At 35.0% G+C, this 21,809-nt stretch overlaps 1 protein-coding gene across 1 annotated transcript; it reads left to right on the forward strand.

The window, feature by feature from the left end:
- Positions 1-1,185: 1,185 nt before the first annotated feature.
- On the forward strand, positions 1,186-1,973 carry LOC140431890 (uncharacterized; the record flags this gene model as incomplete). The annotated part of the gene is made up of 2 exons (XM_072519761.1): positions 1,186-1,423; positions 1,651-1,973. Coding segments are annotated over 2 exons (484 nt in total), but the record flags the coding sequence as incomplete, so codon positions are not given.
- Positions 1,974-21,809: the final 19,836 nt, after the last annotated feature.

The following is a 21,809-nucleotide window of genomic DNA, read 5'->3' on the forward strand; positions in this document are numbered from 1 at the left end:
CGCGCTATCTCAGAGTTTTGATACTCCTATTTTTCGGAAATTTCTCTCAGCGACAATATTTTGAAATTAAGTCTATTATATAGATATTTTTTATATAGTATAGTGTATAGTATTTATTAGTTTAGTTTAGTCACAGTATTAATTTTATTTGTTTAGTGCACTTTATTAATACATTTCTCTGTGGTTTGTTTCGGATTTCGGATATAAAGTGTTCTCGTGGATTTCGCTTGGACAAAAATAATTTTAGACAGACATAAATCCAATTAATGACTTCTTCTTCTTCTTCTTTCTATGCCGTCTCCATTAACGGAAGTTGGCGACCACATTTCTAAAAGTTTCTCTGTCTTTTGCAACGTGGAATAATTCGTCTACAGTCGCAGCCATAATTTCCTCTTTCTACTTATTCCCTTTTTGCCATCGACTCTACCCTGCATGATGACCTGGAGAAGACTATATTAAATGGTGGCTAAATTAATGACTTGGTGTGTAATATATGAGACTCCGTTTAGGCATTGGAAAAATGAAGATAAAAGGGATGTTCTTTTACATGGTCGACCAACCAGTATTTTAAACATCTGCGTCTGATCCAGAGTGGTCGGCTGCAATCAGCATCTGACTCAGAGTGGGCGGCTGAATCGAAACTCACCAACCCGTTAAAGCAGGCGCCAAAATCGCCAAAAAAACCCTCAATGAAATGTCAAGGTTCAAAACTAAAATACCCCATGCAAGCAGAACGAATCGTATCTAGTATAAGTGCCCTAAAAAACTGTTTTCAAGTTATTAGGGCCCTAAACTCTATACATTTTTTTGAACAAATTTTTAATGAGTTTTGGGCACGACGTAGGTACCAAAACTCTTTTTGGTCCGGCAAGCTTTTCTCATCTTCACCACTTTTTTAGGTCACGAGCCGCCGCTGATTGTCAAGCCATAAATGTAACGTCATTCAGCGTGATGACTACTCTACTACCGACCCGTAGAAAATTTTTTTATTGTCTTTTAAATTACGATTTTTTTGATTGCTTTGTACATTCTTTGTCTTAAAAAATATTAATTGCAGTATGAATATTGCCATGTTTAGATAAAATTCAAATTTTTTCAACTGAACTTGTAGTATGTTTTTATTTTCATCTTGATCAAACAAGATTTATATTCTATATAATACTAATAACTATCTTTGTTCTTCAGAATTCAAGAGGCTGACACTAACTTCTCACCATCTCTCCAATGTCATATGTTAGCGCAGGCAAAGGAAATTGCTAGGAAGTGTGTGGAGCCACCATTACATAAAAGACCCAATCAGCTTCCCTTCCAACCAGGCCCATCTCTGCAAAAGTCTATTGAATTTTTGATAGATTGTGTCAAGAGGTTACCAGGGGAGACTTGTCAGTTTTGTAATAAGATTTGTTTTCCTGCTAATCCAGAGGTTTGTATACATAGTATTTGTTGTACAATATAATATGTCAATGTATTTCATGTAGTATTTAATTCTGATTGATCATGGCAGATAAGGTTTCGAGGACATTACAATATAACCAGAATACGAATAGACGTGGACGTACTGTGCGCACTAGCAGATTTCAAATTACGATTATTTTGAAATTATAAAAAACATTTACTTTTTATAATGAGTCTATATAATCTCTTTTTTAGCAATTAGAAAAAGATGAAAACTCGCCAAAACACATTGAGAGGATATATTGTGGTCATTTGTTTCACCAGGATTGTTTTTTCAATTACATGAAACAACCACCCTTTGGAAACAAGAAGTGCATCAAATGTAATAAGAAAATTTACCATTTCAAATGGTCATTAACGGATAAATTAGCAGAGGACAGATGGGCACATGGACAGGCTAGAGAAAGAGAGCTTCAGGAAGTTGTGGAGTTTTTCGATTAGATACACATGCATTTTAATATTTTTTTAACAAAAATAAGTTAGTCTTTTGGATTAGATGACATAAAGATTCTTAAGGATCCGGTTTGTTTTTTTATACTCTTCTCCAAGTAAGCTTAGTAATGCTACCCCTTAAAAATTAAACATAACGACTCTGTTTCGTTAATGTGTCAATTTTTTTTATTACTGTTTAAAGTGGTATTAGCAACATAAGTCTGAGTCAGAGTAGGTGGATGGTTTTCAGAACAGACCTGTACCACAGAATAATAAACAGAATGCCTACTCTGCTTGAAAAAATAAGTACACGGATCTCGTTCGCGCAGACGGAATCATCCATGTTTTAGTCGGAACCAGTGCTGTTCAGTGACATTTTATCTTGTGTCTTTGCCTACCTCAGGGTAAGATCATAGGGTAGAAAATTGGGGACAGAAACTATGGGGGCGAAGATAAGGCAAACAAAATAAACGCTGCTAGTGCGTACGACACTCAGTTGGTTGTTGGAGAGCTGGGGTCGTGGATAAGGTGAAATAAATGGGTCGGATTGGGGCATCTACACAATGAATGAAATAAAGGGGTACTTACTCAAATCTCCTGGGCAACTGGGCAAATAAAACAACAAGGAAAGGCTTCTAGCAATTTAGAACAAGGGCGCCGCTTTGAAGGATCCTAAACTTGCTGAAGGAAAGAAGAAAAGGGCTCTTCCTTCCTAAAAAGTAAACACACAAAAAAAAAGGTTAGGAGATTTTTCTAAACTAAAATAAACAAAATGGTTGGAGCAATAAATTAAACGTTTATTTGTGTCTCTAACAAACAGTTATCAAATATATAAATGGCACAAAAAAATACACATACTATATAAATAGTTGCCAAATACAGAATAAAGAAACTTACGTGTGTCCGTCTACAAACTCCGTTTACAAAGGGGTTGGAGATACTACAAAAACTTACAAATGTTAGCGCACAGAGATTAACCTTTTTTAAAACAAACAAAACAAATCAATATCGAAACAAATAAAGCTAGCTGTCATATGTTAACATTAAATTAAAAAAAAAACAATTAAAATGACAGCTAAGTTAAACCATAAAATTTACAATTTATTAATTATTACAATTCCTTTAAATTTTAATAAAAGCAATTATTAATAATTATCAAAAGAAATTGTCTGTCTTTACTTTAAAATTTAAAATGTTAATTGTTACCTTAATTTCACTTGTTTTCACTTAACTTCAAAAAAAAACTTGCTACTTTCTCTGGGATTGGAGCTGCAAAGGACAAAACTCTCAACTCAAACAAAAGGAAACCATTTCCATACTTAGGCAAGAACGATTGAAACAGGAACTTGGTGGAGGAAATCAAGCTGACGACGGGGACATCCTATATACTCATTTTACAAAATTTCTTCAGTGCCGGTGCACAAATCTTATGGTGATTACTCTGTTTTAAATTGCCATTATGCAAAGAGTATTATCACTTTAACCGGTCTTAAGACGTAACACAAAAAAATTAAATCGACTCGCGATTCCTAATAACTCGAACATCTTTTCTGTCTCAGATCTATCGCTTGACTCCATTCTCGCACGTCTGCCCTGCTTGGAACTCAAATGTCGATCCCTCTTTGCGTTAAATTTTACAAATTCCACGCCATAAAATAACTTTCCCTTTACGTCTCACAGCTAGTTTTTGCCTACAAACTTAAACAAACATAATACCCTCGACAATCGTTCGTCGACAACCTTGAAATATCCCAGTTTTACTACGTCTTAGAAAAAACGTAGCAATTGACTTGCAATATTATATTAGGGGACTCGAATGTAAACAAATCGTTATTCAGCGACAAAAAAATTTGAAATATTATAGTTAGAAATAACACGTACGAAATGGGGAATTTTGAATGTAAATAAAAAAAACACTTGAAAGCTGGATACAAAACTTGTTATATTATCGATTGTTTTTACATTCCCTTTTAAAAGATAAACGCAGATTTCCTGGTAATTTTTATGCGTACTGACGAGATAAACGAACAGGGACGTATTACGCGCTATCTCAGAGTTACAGTGTGCATAGAAAAATTAACCAGATTTAATTTATTTACGGCAACTACAGACATAATATGCACTATTTTATTCGTACTTTTAGTTGAAGAATAGATTAAATTATTTCAAATGTACTAAATTATTAATCTCAAAAAATTTTAATTACAGTTCTGTCGGCTTGTCACAATTTCTCAATTCGAGTCTATGTTTCCGTTTAAAATATGGCTATCGCGTGCTGACAAACTTCAAAGGCGGCATCCGAGAGTGGGCATTCTAATTGTTATTTATTCTGTGCTTGTACCTTGTACGCAAACGATTTTCGTTATTGTAAATAATTTCGAAAACGTTATTATTTAGAAGACCGCAAATATAGCCATAAACACAATATATCCACGGAAAAAATGGACTAAACGAAAATATCTCTAGGTTGAAAAGTCAAGAACCAGTATATATAGAAGAAATTAGAAATTTGTTTTGAAAGTTTTGAAACAGCAGAGGTTTCAAAGTTTTAGGTATTCTTTTTCAGAGGAATTAGAAACTTAGTAATTATTTTTCAGCGATGAGATAAGGTTGGAGTAGCCGTAATGAATCCAAGTCCATACAGATGAGTTTTCATTTTCTGTATGTAGACATCACAATCCGTCTAGATTTCGCTGCTAATATCGGTATAATCAACACCGAAGTGTTATTACACATCGTTATCAACGACCGCAAATACTTAATCTATGAACCGGCAATTATAGGTAATTGTTTAATTAGTCCATTTTTAGAGACAATTTCTAAATGCTTTCCGCGATATATTATTCCAGCTTCTCAGGATCTCTCATGTATTCATTGAAAAGATGTTGCTTCCGTTTACAATACTGGCATCGCGAAAAAGTATTGAACCAGTCTGTTGAGATAGCGTTATAAGTGGGATAAGTACAATATACCTAGTGACCTGCTAGATTTCCGGATTTTTTAACGACGGACTTTTTTCTGGTTGTAGGTTAGGTTAGGTTATTATTATAGCCTTTGGTGACATTTATACGGCAGAACGTGTTCCGTCGTCTCGTCTACAGCCTGCCAAATTCTGCAATCTGCACTTTCTGTCAGTCAGATTTTATTCGTGTGTCGCTTAAGGCGGCATTGTCCTGTTGGGAGACCTACGATAATTCGCGGATCATTCCTATTCATACTATTCATACAGTGATGAGTGAGTTAAGTTTTGGATTAGATATTGTACACTACATAAAGCGCTAAAATCGGCAACATTGCCTCGTACGAGGTAATTGTAATTTCCGACCTCCGACTCGGACACCACGACAGAAAATCATTTATACAGCGTTCCACGCGAAAATAACATTAGGCTTATGGAGATCAGTGTTGCCAAAACTCTCAGGCATGCGGTTTACTAGATTGTCGATATATTTTTCGAATTTCCATTTTCAAATAACATTTAACTGTAAAGTCAGAATAACAACGGAAGAACCACAAAGCCTTATTATCATTATATAGTCTCAGAGAACGACATAAAATCGCTGACATACGTACACCGTATTATTTTAAGATGCAATTAGTAATTAGATATATGCATTCCAAGCGGTCCGTTTATTTGCTTTTAAATCTTTAATAGCCGGCAAAGTGCATGATTTAACTAAGCAATATTTTCTACTGATTTCTATGATTCATGGTATATGATATTCTTACCGAAAATCAAATAAACTGTCGTTACTATAATTAAAAGAAGATAAAATAAAATAAATAAATAAATAATTATCTTTTGTAAAAACTATTTATTTAATTAAAATCATTTTCCCTACTTTTCATCTCTTGTTTCGATTGGGCATTTTTGGTCAATTACGTTAAAAAACATTAATTTAATTCATGTCTGTGAAAACGAAAATACAAATTATACAACCCTGTATCGTGCTTGTATTCATCATGGCATCGCTGCGCTTCTATCGTCCATAAGAAATACATGGCCCTATCTCCGCAATGTTATTTTCTTAACGTGAAACGCTCTTATAGTAGCATGTAACAACGGATTTAATGCACATCTCGCATTACGCATGCCCGGTTCATTTCTTATAGTACATAAACTCGATAAAAATACACTCACCTTTATAAAGCGGTGCATTAATGTGAACAATTTTTTGTGGTTGAATTAAAAATAAAAGCGCATTTGCTTAAAAAGATAAAACAAAAAATATACTCTTATTGAAAATAAAAAGTAAGTCCTAATAAAATAAGAAATAATTCCTTATGCCCTACAGAAATGATTCAAATATTTGACCTTCTATGGATGAACAGTATCCCAATTAGTCACTTTTCTGGTGACACTTTTTGAGCGTGACATTTTCTGCAATTTTTAGGCAATAACAACTCGCAAAATTTTTAACAATATTATGAATTGATTGTACGCAAGGAATTAGTCTCTTCTCAAAAAAATACAGAAAATAAATCTACACATTTTTGTCCAGAATTACCACCATAAAACAGACTTGTTTACAAAAATAAATTAAAGTTCTGCGCTGTTACCGCTTTATACAACCGTATAATGACAAATTATTGGCGACGGGTCAACGAAGCAGGTTCGTAGAAAGTCGACGGCGCGCAGTGTTGCCAGTTATAGGGTATATATGTAATTTAAAACTTAACGTACTTTATCTAGTAGATCTTTGAATCTCTTCTTCGATGAAGAAGATGTATAAAAGCCTTCGAATATTTAAGATCGATTTGTTTCATCCGTTCCACCTAGTCCGATTTTGTTCTTTTGGCTGTGCTTCTTGCTATTCCAACGACAGGTTCTGGCCCTATGAATGTTTCTTTTGCTCCTCATCTGGCAAATAGGTCCGCTTTTTTGTTCCTATCAATACCAGTATGCCCAGGCATCCAGAGTAAACTTACTTTTTTCTATCCGAATTCGATTCTGAAGACACAGCAGTTTCGAACTAACATAAAGACAGTCCGAAAAAAGTATTGAATAGTTGGGTTTGACGACGCGGTCAGCGGATAAGATTACACACCGTGCCGCGATCTTTATTCTTTATTCACGTTGTTATTAAGATATCCATAAGAAATAAGCTTTCCGTTGTTTTCCGAGTGTGACTATCCTTTTATATTTTATTTTTGAAACTTGTTTTTAAGTTAATACAAGTTTTTGCTAACATTAGTTAGCAAGTTAATTTATTCTCCAGAGTTGAATCGATTCCATCAATTGCAAATTTCTAGTACCGGTCATAGGCGTCCGTTTTGGGTAGGTCAACGGTTATTTTAACGCATAACTTTTTGTCTTTAATTTTTAAGCATTTGTGATATTAGATTATTGAATTTTCAGGTTTTCTAGTACTAAAAGATACTCTTACATTAAGTCAATAGGATACACCGTTTCCTAGAAAAATCGATTTGAAAATATTTCGTTTTTTCGTCATGAAAGTTAAAAATAATATTTTTTGCCCTAGTTGGCTTTGAAATGTCAACAGAAGTATTACCTACGTTTTCATTGTGAAATTGTTGTTAGTTCGTGAACATTCTACTCACGTAACATTTACAGCTCTTCATCAACAGCGCGACATAATGATGTAACAGCAGCATGAAGATGATATTTTAATGGAAGTTGAAGACGATCCAGAAATTAGCGTTCAAAGACTACATATACTCTGCCATATATTCCACAATTTCAAAATCTTCTCCGTAGGAAATATCTTACACAACGAAAATTTATATCATTTTCATTTTACAAAGTTACAAGTACTGTACAAGGAGACTTTCCTGCTCGTAAAGAATTTACTAGATGGTTACAAAATCAGAAAAATCAAAATGAAAATTTATTCAGATACATTTTGTTTTGCGACGAAACTACTACTACTACTACTACTACTTGTCGGTTTATAACGTTCTCCGCCGTTTTCCGACTTCCAATCGCCACTTAGACCGGTTGTTCCATAGATCTTCTTCTATGGCCCTCTCTCTCAGTTCTTTATTCCTTCGCTCCAACTTTTTCTTGGTCTACCTCGTTTTCTCTTTCCTTCTGGTTGCCACTTTAGTATTTCTTTTGGCATTCGTTGTTCGTCCATTCTTTTTATGTGTCCGAACCAGATAAGTTGTTTTGTTGTTAGGTCATCTATGATTGTTCGTTTGATTCCCATTATTTCTCTAATGCGTTCGTTGGTAATCCTTTCTCTTCTAGATCTTCCTGCGGCTCTTCTCCAAAAATCCATTTCCGTCGCTTTCAGCGTTGACAGTGTTCTTTCTTTCAGTGGCCATACCTCATAGCTGTATAAAGTGATACTTTTTACTATAGTCTCATATATCCTCTTTTTATTTTCTTTGCTGATGGATTGGTCCCATAAAATGGTGTTTAACATTGTGATGGCTTTTCTCCCTGACGTATTTTTTTCTCTTATAGCTTTGTCTAATGTTCCATCTTGTGAAATAGTGATACCTAGGTATTTGTAGTCACAGCAGTGCTTTATCGTAGTGTTATCGTCTAATATGAAATCTTTTTGTTCTGCTCCAATGCACAGGTATTCGGTTTTCTTTTTATTTACTTCTAGACCCCATATATCATACTCTTCAATTAATTTTCGTGCCATATAGTTTAAATCGCCATAATCTTGAGCCATTATTACTTGATCGTCTGCAAAGTTAAGCGTATATACCATAGTATTGGTGAGCGGTATCCCCATTGTCCTGCATTTTTGTTTCCATCTTTTTAAAGCACTTTCGAGGTATATTTTAAATAAAGTGGAAGACAATCCTTGCTTTAATCCTTTTGATGTTATAAATCCTGTTGTTATTTGTGTCCCTGCTTTTATCTTTGTTATTGGTTGGTTGTATAGCACTTTGACGGCTTTTATTAATTCTATATTAATATTCGTGCTTTCCATTGATTGCCACAGCTTCTTCAGTAGAACGCTGTCGTAGGCTTTCCGTAGGTGGGCGAACAACATATGAATCTCTTGATTCCTTGCCATCTTTTTTTCTATTATCTGGGTTAAGGAGAAAATGTGGTCAATAGTGGATCGACCCGTACGACATCCTGCTTGTTCTTCTGCTTCATAATCTAAGTATTCTCTCTCGATTCGGTTCTTTAACAGCTTTCCATATATTCGACTCATAGATCCGGTTACAGCTATTCCTCGGTAATTTTCGCAATTATTTTTATCACCCTTTTTTATGTATAATGGTGAGGTATGATATCTTCCATTCCGTAGGGATTTCGCTTGTGATTATGCATTCTTGAAAAAGTTGTCGAAGACATTCGTATAATTTGTTCGTTGCGTACTTAAACAATTCTCCGGGTATATCTCCTGGTCCGGGTGCTTTGTTCCTCTTCAGCTGTTTACATACATTTTTAATTTCCTCTGTCGTTAATCTTATTGGCGAGCCAACTATTGAAATTCTATCTTGGTTTTGATTTCTATGTTCCTGAAATTCGACTCTATTCTCTACCAAAAGTCCTTTGAAATACTCTTCCCAGTCTTCAGGTGTTATGCTCTGTATTACTTCTTTATTTTTTTCTTTTGTCAATTTTTTTATCAGTTTCTAGCTTTCTGTGCTTCTGGTTCCTCCTAGATAAGTATTTATTCGTTGGCAGTTTCTTTCCCAAGACTCGTTCTTCTTCTTAGAGATTTTCCTTCGTACTTCTGCTTGTTTTTCCTTATATTTTATTTTGTCTTGCAATGATTTAGAACCTAAATATTGTTGGTATAGTTGTCTTTTACATTTTATTTCTTCCTCTATTTCGTTATCCCACCAGTATGGTTTGTTTACCTTGGATTTTATATAGTATCCCATTGCTTCAAATGCTGCTTCGTGTAAACAGTTTTTTATATGTTTATATAGCTGGTCGATATTCTTGGGGGCGGGAATTTGTAGCTTCTTATCCAATCTATTTTTAACCTTTAACTACGGGCGCCCCTCCATTAGTCATAACTACGTGCGCGGTGTATTCTGTACACCACCGACTAAAAACGCAAATAAAAGCCACAACTAGGTATTTTTAGTACATATATTGTATATAATAAATGTAGGCATATATTTAAGAGAATGTCTTAACATAAAAAATAATACATAACGAAAATATAAAGATTAGCAACAAATATAAGAACAAAAACTCAACCACTTCTTTTTCTCTAAAAATAATCTTCTTGAGATTCTTGTATATTAGCTTAACATTAAAAATATTATAAAACTAGTATATAAATCTAAAAACTAGGAGTAAATAATCATTCACAAATGAACATATTTGAGAATATGTGTGCTATTCACTTTCGTTTTCTTCCTCGTTTGCGTCTACTAAATTACAATTTACACAAATTGTAACAGAGTGCTCTTTACAAACCAACTTTGCAAGATATTGTTGTAACTCTATTTTTGCTCCTTCCACAACAATGGCACCTCCCCCGTTTTTTTGCTGGTGGTTCTTCATCGTGGTCGTCTTGTACGTTTTCGTATTTCTTCAAGAATATTTTTAAATCCAGAGGTAAACTCTGTATTTCCGCCCTCTCAGAAAGATGAGGTCTTATCAATGTCAATGATAATTCTTTTAGAAAAACCCTTCTATATTTTTGAGGATTGTCGATGTTGGCAGCATTGTACAGGATCTGGCTGTTAATTCCGGCAATATTCAGGAGTTGAAAAAACAATGCCATTGACCATCTTCGTGTTCTTCGGGATACCGAATAGGTACTGCACATTTTGTCTACAGTGTCTACGCCTCCTTTATGTGAATTATAGTCTAAAATTATCATTGGTTTTCCTGTTTCGGGATCTACTGTAGAATTACTGTGCATGGTAGATAGGAGAATGACAGCTTTATTTTTTTTGGTGTGTAGGATACAATGGTAACTTCTTTTTGAAAACCAAAAGTGGATGATCCAATTGGTGTGTTTTTTCTTGGTAAAAACTCTGGAGGTAGTTCCCTTTTATTTCGTTTAAGTGTGCCAACCATCGTTATCTTTTCCTGCAAAAGGTCAATTGCCAACGGATAACTCGTATACCAATTGTCGCATGTTAAATTACGGTTTTTACCTTTCCAAGGTTGAAGCAGGCGATGGGTAATATCCGTTGGTGTGTTAGATTTTTTGTAGGGCCCTTCCGGTTGTTGACCACAATACACCTCAAAATTGGTGACATAAAAGGTCTGCGCGTCACATAACACAAACACTTTTAAGCCATACTTTGCAGGTTTACTTGGAATGTATTGCACAAAGTTGCATCTACCTCTAAAAGGTATCAACATTTCATCGATAGTCATTTCTTCTCCCAAGGAATAGTTGCTGCTACAGTCAGTTTTTCATAAACGTATCAAGAGTAAAGCGAATGGCAGCAAGTTTGTCAATTGATTTTCGGTCCTTTCGAGTATCTTTGTTGTCAAACCTAAGAGCACCAAGCAAAAATAAAAATCGATCTGCGCTCATACAGGCTCGAAAGATTTCTGAGCCGGTACCATCTTTTGTCCACAATTCGAGGAAGTGTGTATGATTTTGTTTTTTAGTCCCTGCAAGAAATAATAATCCTAATAATGCCATGATTTCCTGTTTAGTCGTATCTTTAGCCCGTCTTGGCCGTTCATAATTTAATCGCATTTTTGCAATCTGCAAATTTGTACATTCAACTATATTTTCTATGATTTCATTTGTAAAGAGTTTTTCAAAAGCACTTAGTTCCGTAGTAACATCTCTCGCACAAACTGTTGGCCCAGGAAATATCTTGACAATATTTTTTGAAGGAGTTTTAGTAAATTTGCTAAGAAGAGATTTCTTATACCATTTAGTTTTTCTGTCTTTTGCTATAAAATAATCATTGTCTTCATCAAGATCTGAACTGTTTTCAATGTTACTGTTTGTGTCCGAGTCAATCGTATATTCATTTTCGTCATTCAGATCAACTTCTGATTCAGTGTCGTGCTCCGTTTTTTCTATTAGCTCGTCGTCTGAAGTATCTGGGTCTCCACCAACATCTTCATCAGATTCTTCCTCAAATATAGCTTGAGCCATAGCTCTAAGTTCATCTTCTGAGAGTTTTTGGGGATTTCTTACTGGTACACGATCCCTGCAAAGTAAATATTTTGTAGTACCTCTCGATTTATAAACGTTACGAGAAATATATAGAGGCAACGTTTGTAATTTTTATTATTTATTTCTAATTAAATTTTGAACAGCTAATAAGAACAGCTGAAGATAGAGAAGATTTTAAAATTGTAGTAGCCAACCTCCATTGAGGAGAGGGCACTTTAAGAAGAAGATTTCTAATTAATATTTCAAAGAGACATGACCGTATTGCTATGGAAGAAAGAACACGAAAAAACAAGACCACAAAAACAACTAGAAGGTCGTTAAATAGTCCAATAATAGGTACTCACAAATATCCAAATAGATAACGGTATATTAAGTTATGAGAAAATGCTAAAATAAAATATTTGATCAAATGTATTACCATAAAACTAGTTTTATTATAATAAAATGAAAGTTTTATTAAAATTTTAATAACAAATTACAAATTCTTTTATTCAAAACGTTGCAAAATGTCTAGCTTTTGTTACATATAAGTCGCTATACATTAATAATGCTATTTTTTAGTAGATAAACGTAATATAAATCTCACAAAATTTACTTACATAACTAGGTGCTTGGTGTATTACATACACCACTGGTAAACTTCTCCTGAATTTTTCCAACCGTCAGTCTATCTCTGCAGCAATCAATTTTACAACTGTTGAGGTTTATAGCTGACACATCAGAGATAGGTTAGGTAGAGGGACACGTGCGCAACCAGTGCTTATCAGAAATAGCAGCCAATTTAGTGCGACTAGTGTACTGAGTACACCGTAGCCCGTAGTTAAAGATTAAATAAGTTTTGGGTACACTCTTCATCTAGGCTTCTGATATTGTATCTTCGTTCCTGTATCTTTTCTGTTGTGTTTATGTCTATCCGTGTTTCTCTCTGTTGTCTTCGGATTGGGAAGTGTATTTTTGAACGTAATAAATAGTGATCGCTACCGCATGTTGCGCTTCTCTGAACTCTTACATCTTGTACTCTTAGTCGGGTTTTTTGTTTTGTTACAATATAATCGATTATTGATTTTATGTTTCGTGTTTCCTGAGTCCATGTATAGCTGTGTATCAGTTTATGCGACGTGTTATGCGTGTTATGCGACGAAACTACATTCACAAAAAATGGAATTTTTAATGTACATAATGTACATTATTATTCGTACGTTGGTGTCAATTCCCACGCTGTTCAAGAATTTAAGCATCAGCATAGGATTAGCATAAACGTCTGGATAGGAGTAGTCAATTATTATCTACTTGGACCTGTGAAATTGCCTGAAGAATAGATAGTCAAGCATGATGTATTTCACCGTCAGTGGAATGAAGTAGTTGGTGCATGTTGGTAGTGGATCTTTTAAATAAAAATTTCTAAAATATTGTCACTTCTTAACCGGTTATTAATTACTTGGTCTCTTATATTACTAGGGTAATTTAATAACGTATTAGATGTGGGCATATTGCGCTTAATTTTGTTTCTGATTCTTCTCAGTTTTTTGCTATATGTTTGTGCAGTGAATTTTAATCAAATTTGTGAGGTCAGTATAAGGATACTTTCTAGTTATTGTTATATGAATTGGATTTATTCAACTTATATGTACCAGCTAATCTACTTTCTCATTTTCCCAGATTACAGTGTGGGTGTCCGATGACACCCAAAAGAAGACTGTTTGCTTTACTAATGATTTGATATCTAGTTCGTTTTATTGCTTATAGAATTGGGTTCTTTACGCCTATTTGCTTTAATTCAGTAAGGCATTTAGTGAATCTGTAATGAGGATGCACTTCATTTTACTCATTTTAGAAACGAAAGAAAAGGAAATTTAAGACTTAAGTCTGTGGTCTCGCCTATATAATATGACATCTTTTATTATAATAGTGGACACTAGCACTGGTTGTCTTTGGTTGATAGATTGTAAAATTAGAAGATTGAGTTTCATGAATGTTATAAGAATAGGAACATCCTCTTCTTCTTCTTAAAGTGCCTATCCGTTCCGGATGTTGGCGATCATCACGGCTATCTTTACTTTTGGAACATGAACAGGAACATGAATAGGAACATGATCACTATAATATCACGATTTTAAATGTTCCATGTGATATACGTTAACTGTCGTTAACAATGATTGACTACATAATGACATCGATGGCGGAAATTTAGTCGTTGTATGAATTAAATCTGGTAGGTTCCCCTATATTGAGTAACAGTCTCCTTCTTCTTAGTCTTCTATCGTCCATTTTTGGTTATTCTTTTCTGTGGTCTTCCTCTTGGTTGTCTACCTTTGTAACGTCTCCAACGTTGTATTGTAGCGTTCCAACGTTGGTCTTTTTGTCTAGCAGTATGACTTACTAAGCTCCATGTGAGTTTCGAAATTTTTGTTGTGATGCAAGGTGAGATCCGTTATTCACAACATATCTCCCCTTTTATAAAGAAAGCTTGTTATGTGGTTTCACAGCTCTCCCATATCTGGTAACCACTGGTAAGTGAATTACTATAACTAGGTGAATTACTATAACGGTTGCATTATTATCGGAATTTGGAATTGCAGTACTATTTTCCTCCACCTGAAGGTCCATGCCATCACTTACACCAATATTAGGCAGGCGGGTGGGTGCCATATATGCGTTCTGATCAACATTTAAAGGCGCTTTCTGAATCACTGCACTATCACTCACTTTACTTCTAGGGTTTTCCTTAGCTGTCGGCATGCACAAATTTTATAACATTATTAACATTCACAAGCTAAGTACAATATCTTAAGACTTTAACTACATTTCCCAAGTCCTATACATGTGTAAAAGTATTTTAACATTTAAACTATAGAAATTCTTCTTCTTCTTCTTCCTTTGCCCTATCCGTTTCGGACGTTGGCTATTAACAAGGCTATTTTGACTTTGTTTACGGCACTTCTGAACAGTTCGGTCGATTTTAGTCCTAACCATTGTCGCGGGTTATGCATCCATGAGTGTCGTCTTCTTCCCGGTCCCCTCCTACTGTCGATTCTTCCTTGGACTATTAACTGTAGCAGCCGGTACTTAGTATGCCTCATGATATGTCCGAAGTACTCAAGCTTCCGTTTCTTTACGGTGAAGATTATTTCTTTGCTTTTGCCTATTCTCTGCATTACTTCCACGTTAGTGATGTGGTCTGTCCAGGATATCCGAAGAATACGGCGATATATCCACAGCTCAAAGGATTCTAGTTTCTTCAGGGTGGCTTCCGTTGTGGTCCATGCCTCTGCTCCATAGAACAAGACCGGGAAGACATAACACTTGACCAGTCTTAATTTTAGTTCCATTGAGATTTTGCTTGTGAACCACTTTTTCATATTGTTGAACGCGTTTCGCGCTTTTTCAATTCGTGATCTTATTTCTGTTGACTGGTCCCATTTTGTGTTGACTGTGGTTCCAAGGTATGTGTATGTCTCCACTTGTTCTATTTTTCGGTTGTTTAATGTCAATTGCATCGGAGGTTGTTGTGTTCTGGTGATGAGCATGCATTTAGTTTTGGTTGTATTGAGTTCTAAACCATATTCTTGACTTGCTGTGTGTATGCTTTGCATGGGTCTTTGAAGCTCGTTGCAGTCACTTGCGTCAGTCATAATAACTGTGTCGTCAGCATATCTAATATTATTGATTACCTCTCCGTTTACTTTGATACCCTCCGAAACTTCTCCCAGTGCTTCTCTGAAGATTTGTTCAGAGTATATATTAAACAGGATCGGTGAGAGGACGCATCCCTGTCGTACACACTTTTTAATATCTATCTTCCCACTGTGTAAGTTGCCCATCTTTATCTCAGCACTTTGGTTCCAATAGAGACTGGTTATTATGCGCAGATCCTTGCCATCAATATGCATCTTCCTGAGCATTTCCATGAGTTTATCATGTTTGACCTTGTCAAACGCCTTGGAGAAGTCGATGAAGCACAAGTGGACGTCCTTGTGCATGTCTCTGCATCTTTGAATTAAAACTTGCAGACTGAAGATCGCCTCTCTTGTGCCCAATGCGCTTCGGAATCCGAACTGTGACTCCGATATATTTTATAGAAATTATGGGGTGTTAATGAACATGGTATGCCGTTTGACCTATTAGGAAAATTCTGAGTAGACTGACAAATAGTACACGATTGAACAAATGTCTCTATACTTTCATTCATTCCAGGCCACCAGCAATAGTAAACATTTTTAGTCTTACTATGCCTGTATGTTGTTCATGGAACAAATTAAGTACTCTAACCCTGAGTGAGAATGGAATTACCTACTACTTTAGTGCCTAAACCCAACAATCCCGTTCAACCGAAAAGTTATTTCTAAGTTTAAAATATGGTTTTAAATTATCTCCCTGTACATGGTTTGGCCATCCCGATAGGGTTAAGTCAACGACTTTGGACAATAAATTATCCTGCTTGGTTGCTTTTGCTAGATCTTCAAAGTCCAAAGGGACTTCACTTAACATGTTAAATGAAAATATTTCATACTTATTTCATATTTAAACGTTTGTTTAGTGGATTAGTTTAGTGGATTAGTTTAGTAGGTTTAGTCTATACCGAAGTTTGGGATGCAATTGGTCAAGTCCAAATACGATGCTTGATTTTAAGTATGTCTAGTCGCTGTAAAGAAATAATTACAAATTGAGGAGGAAATACTCGTTATTAAGCGTTTTTGAGAGAGGGAACTTGCTAAAGTTCCCTCTCTCTCTGTTATTAACATTTAAAACAACTAAAGCTTAGGCTTTAGTTGTTTTAAATGTCAATAACAGATAATGTATGTTAAGCAGGCTTTTCTTTGGTTTCAATTTCTTTAAGTGTTTATAAAAACTTGGTACTAAAAACTTTTGTATAATTTTTGATAATAGAGATATTGAGATGATTTTTTTACAAAAATGTTGAGAAAAGATAAAGCTATCTCGCAATATTAATAAGATATGTTGTTTCTAATAAATTCCAGAGTATTGCAAAATAAGATGAAAAAACATAACTTCACCTTTACACACTGTGTGTGGGTAAAACTATGACATTTCTCAGAAAATATTGGTACAGTAATTCCTTAGTTAGAAGACGCATTGAAATAGCAAGATCTGGTTTCATGAATATGCGTAAATGCTCTGTAACCCCAAGCAATAAGATTGAGAACACTAAAGTGTTATGTGTTGTCTCTATTACTATATGACTGTGAGACCTGGACATTAAAACAGTATGACGTCAACAAATTAAATTCATTTCAAATGTGGATGTACCGCCGAATGCTAAGAATAAGCTGGATCAGCAGAACTACGAATGAAGAAGTACTGATACCAATGAACACACGCCCTCATCTGGTCAATACTATCAAAATTAGAAAGACGTCATATCTAGGACACATAATGCGCCATAGGGAATTTGAGCAGCTCCAGGTAATATTAGAAGGCAAGATTAAAGGTAAAAGGGGCATATAACGAAAGAAAAAATCTTGGCTACGAAACATCAGAGATTGGACCCACACAAGAGGAAATGAATTAATTCATCAAGCCCAGAACAGAGAGAAATTTGCCATATTGATCGCCAACCTCAACACAGAAGGCACTTAGGAGGAGGGGGAATTCCTTAGTAAGAGACTTATAATGTGAAATAAAAATCATCGAAATCCAACAGTTCAGAATAAAAATAGCTTCAGTACATATTAGTTTATTGTGACCTTTAATTAAACAAGCAAAGACTTGGACTGGCTCCAAACTGGAAGTAGGTGTAAAAAATTCAACTGTTATATTTATTTAGATTTATTGTTGTAAATTCTACATGTAATACAAAAATATTAATAATACAAATATCACTAATCTACGTAGAGAATAATAGTAAATTTGAGATTTAACACGAACTGTACTAGATTTTCTAATAAAGTAAAGTATTACTAAGGTAGGAAAATATGTTTTACTTAATAAATAACATAGAACATTCTAGAAGGAATCCTTCGTTGACTAAATCAATTTTTCTTTTCATAGGTGTTTTAACAACGAATTTCTTTCAAGTTCTAATTAATTTGTATATGTAAACGCAGGTAACTATTACATTCTCTTTCAAATAACTATTTTTATGATTTTATTGTGGATTTTTAAAAAAAAATGGGAAGTAAGTGGTCTTAGAGATTCCTACTTCGGTTTGAATAATTACATTTTAGACATAATTATATTTGGAATCCTGGATTAGATACATATACAAATCTAAAAGTCCGATTATCGCAAACTCGTGAGTAAAAATTGATTTAAACCGGATTCAACCTATGTGGAAGAAGTTTATACACAAAACTAGAATTGTAACCACGCAACAATGGTTTTGAACTGTATGTTTAGCTTAGGATGAATTTAGATCTAATAATTTTGTCGATGTATGATATTTCAGACTAATGATGCAAGATACAATTACTGTGATAACAATATTCGGCCGAAATTTGTGAAATGCTTTGGTATGTGAAAAACTTTTGCATAATTAGATACATCCATTTTCCACTTCATATCCCTTCCAATAAGCCGTTTCATTTGGCTAGTTTTGTGCTTAAGTTCATGGCATAGATATTTTCTGATCTTCTTAGTATAAGATAGTTCTATGCTAAATACAGTTTGACAAATTGTGAGTATGACTCTGGCTTACTTGAAACGATTCTATGTGAAATTTTATGTGAGCAGCTGAGCGTATTGATTCATCTTCTCAAATAGAAGCAAGTTGGTGGATTAACAAACCGTTGTTTATAAAATACAGGAGTATAACACCACTAATAGAGCTTGATATGGTTACTGAATAATATATTAATTTAGATAATAGTTGCAGTACATCGCTTTCTACCGGGTTATATGAAGATGGGTATTACAGGATTAGATAGGCATACAATTCAATGAACAAGTACCTTTGAAGAATATTAAATTTACTATAAGAAGAGGACATTACGTGGTGGTTAAAAACGCCATATTTGACACACCACACTCTGCATGGAACATAAACATAGAAAAATCTACACTTTATTGAATAAAACATAGTGTTTGAATTTAGTCATCAGTGGATTTTTAATCCTACAATAAGAAAGTCCTATTTATACATAAACTACATCTAGTACTTATTCTATATAAAGATTTTAGAAATATTAAACTTTAAAATGTTGCAACTCATAGGTTGAATCATTATATTTTATAGGAGTTAATATACAGTTGTTTCTTTTGCGCCCGTGCTTGTAACATTACTGTCTTCATCTTCTGAAGCATATTCGGCTTCTGTTAACTTCTTAGTAGCTGCTTCGTGTGCCCTTCTAAAAATATTAAGTCAGTTATTCAGAATTTAGAATTATTAGAAAATAATTAATACAAAATTATAAATCATTATAAAACCTAGAAAATAGATACCAGTCATTGAGGATAAAAAAAAACAAAAAAGTGGTACAGTGGTAATTTAAGTAAATAAAGTAATTTTATTATTTTTTTTAAAGATTTTTTGGATAAATGGACTCTTACAACTGTTTACTGTGACTGAGAACCATGAACCGCTATTTTGTTTCGTGGCCCCACTTCCGTGACGCTCGTTTCAGCATTTTACCGCAGAAAAAAAGTAATATGGCGCTTTATAAGATGTCAACGAACGGAGGTAAAGGAACTAACAAAACCCAAACACATAGAAAAGGATACATGGATTGACTATCTAAAAAAGCTCTATGCAGAGTAAGAACAAATGACTCTAGAACCAGAAACACCAGAAATTCTCACAAATGAAGAAGTTAATATAAATACACAGAGAGTTCGACAAACACTTGAAAAGCTAGCTAGCTGAAACGCTGCAGGTAAAGACGGAATACCAAACGAATTACTGAAATATTTTGGAGCAGCAATGACAGAACAATTAACAATATGAATTAACAAAATTCTAAGACACAATAAAGTACCGGAAGAATGAATAACTAGCAACTTCATTCTACTATTCAAAAAAGGAGTTAAAAATATCAAGATAACTACAAAGGTAAAAACTTGTAAAATACTACCTTAAAACTTACAACTAGAATTTTAAAAGAACTAATGAATCAGGGGATAAGTTTAGCATATGAACACAGGGTTTTCGTACTGGAAGATGGTGTACAGATGTAGTATACGTCATAAAGCACATTACTGAGTAATCACTAGAGTATAATAGACCAGCATTTCTGTGTCTGATTGACTTGAAGAAAGCATTTGACAAAGTAAGACTCATACATCTTCTGTATACTAGAGAAGTTCCCCTAGATATCATAAAAACTATTGAAAACATCTACCAAAACAACAAAATGGAAGTTAGGAAAGATGGACAATTTATAGAACCCATAGACTTAGGCAGTGGAATAAGACAGGGGAACTCATTGACCACTATGCTCTTCAATTTAATCTTGGATAAAATCATCAACACTGTCGACAAAAGAAGAGGATATAGAATTGGAAACAAAGAAATGGAATGCCGACGACCTCTCGAGAAGACCATGCAAAGAGACTAACTGCCGATTCTGCGAGCACTAATAAGAACGAGAGGGCCAGATACAGTTCAAAACCATAGAGGGTAGGAGTGACGAAATAGTGACGAATTAAAACCAAAGAAAACTTTCAGGCTGAGCAGAAGAAAGATCCAAATCTAAAGATAGTTCCTAAGGGGCTGGACAATAGTGCCACAGTGTCAGGAGATTGCCAAATATGGGCAAACAGTGAAGTGGGACTCTTTATGTCTGCGAGATGACGACATCAGTCGTAAATGGAAGAGTCCAGATGGAAAAAGTAGTGTTGTTCTAAAAAGAATATGTGTAAAGGACGTGCGTCCAGAACTCCACGATAGACGTTTTGGAGGATATTTTGGGATCAATAGGACTCTGGCCAGAATCGTGAGAGGTATTCGTGGGTTAATTGTCGGCAATACATGGAAGAATGGTGCAAACGATGTGACCTGTGTGCATCCAAGAAAAGACTTAAAACAAGAATTAGGAGAAAACTCAAACAATGCATCACCGGGACTTCATGGGACCAAGTTGTTGTCAAAATTCTGGGACCATTTCCAGTAACAACATCAGGAAATAAGTATTTAATGGTTGCTATGGACTATCTCTTCAAATGGCCAGAAGTAGTTGCCTTAACCAACCAAGAAGCAATTACAGTTGGTGAGGCCCTACTTGTGAATGTCGTTTTTCGACAAGGGGTTCTACTCCATTTCGACCAGGCGCGTAACTTTGAATCGGAATTAAGACGACCAGAACGACACCGCTTCATAATTAGTCCGAAGGTATGGTAGAGAGACATAACCGGATCATCAACTACTAGCTGTCCCTGTTTGTATATGAAAATCAGTAAGGCTGGGACAAAGAGGTACCTCTGTTTCTGCTAGCCTAGCAAAGCTTCCAACATGAGGTAAGTAGTTACACTCCAGCAATGTTATTGACTGGTGGGAGATGAAGCTTCCAACCAATAAGTGCAACTCACCAGTGACCGGATGAAAGTTAGGTTCGATCAGAAATCTACTCCAGTTAGCTTTAAGGAAAGTGATGCAGTCTGGCTCTATCAACCCAAGAGAAGGAAAAGTTCGAAGTCTGAGTTCGAAGTTGCAACGGCTCTGGGAAACACTGCATCTGTTCAGGGAGACACTGCGTGACACCACGGAGTAAGCTGAAGGTTGCGCACCTGGACAGACTGTATCCTTATGAAGAGCAAAATCCGCTGACCTGATCCATTTAGGTTCTGTTCGGGGTAAACAGCCTGTAAGAAGATCTAGATGTTGTGAGTCAAATACCCCTGATTACCACATACCATTTTGTGCTTTACCGTACTCGAGAAATCTCCCTTTACAGCCGAAATTTTACACAGACCGTTTCTATCCAT

The sequence above is a fragment of the Diabrotica undecimpunctata genome, unplaced genomic scaffold (genome assembly GCF_040954645.1).
Source record: "Diabrotica undecimpunctata isolate CICGRU unplaced genomic scaffold, icDiaUnde3 ctg00002212.1, whole genome shotgun sequence".
NCBI classification, from domain to species: domain Eukaryota; kingdom Metazoa; phylum Arthropoda; class Insecta; order Coleoptera; family Chrysomelidae; genus Diabrotica; species Diabrotica undecimpunctata.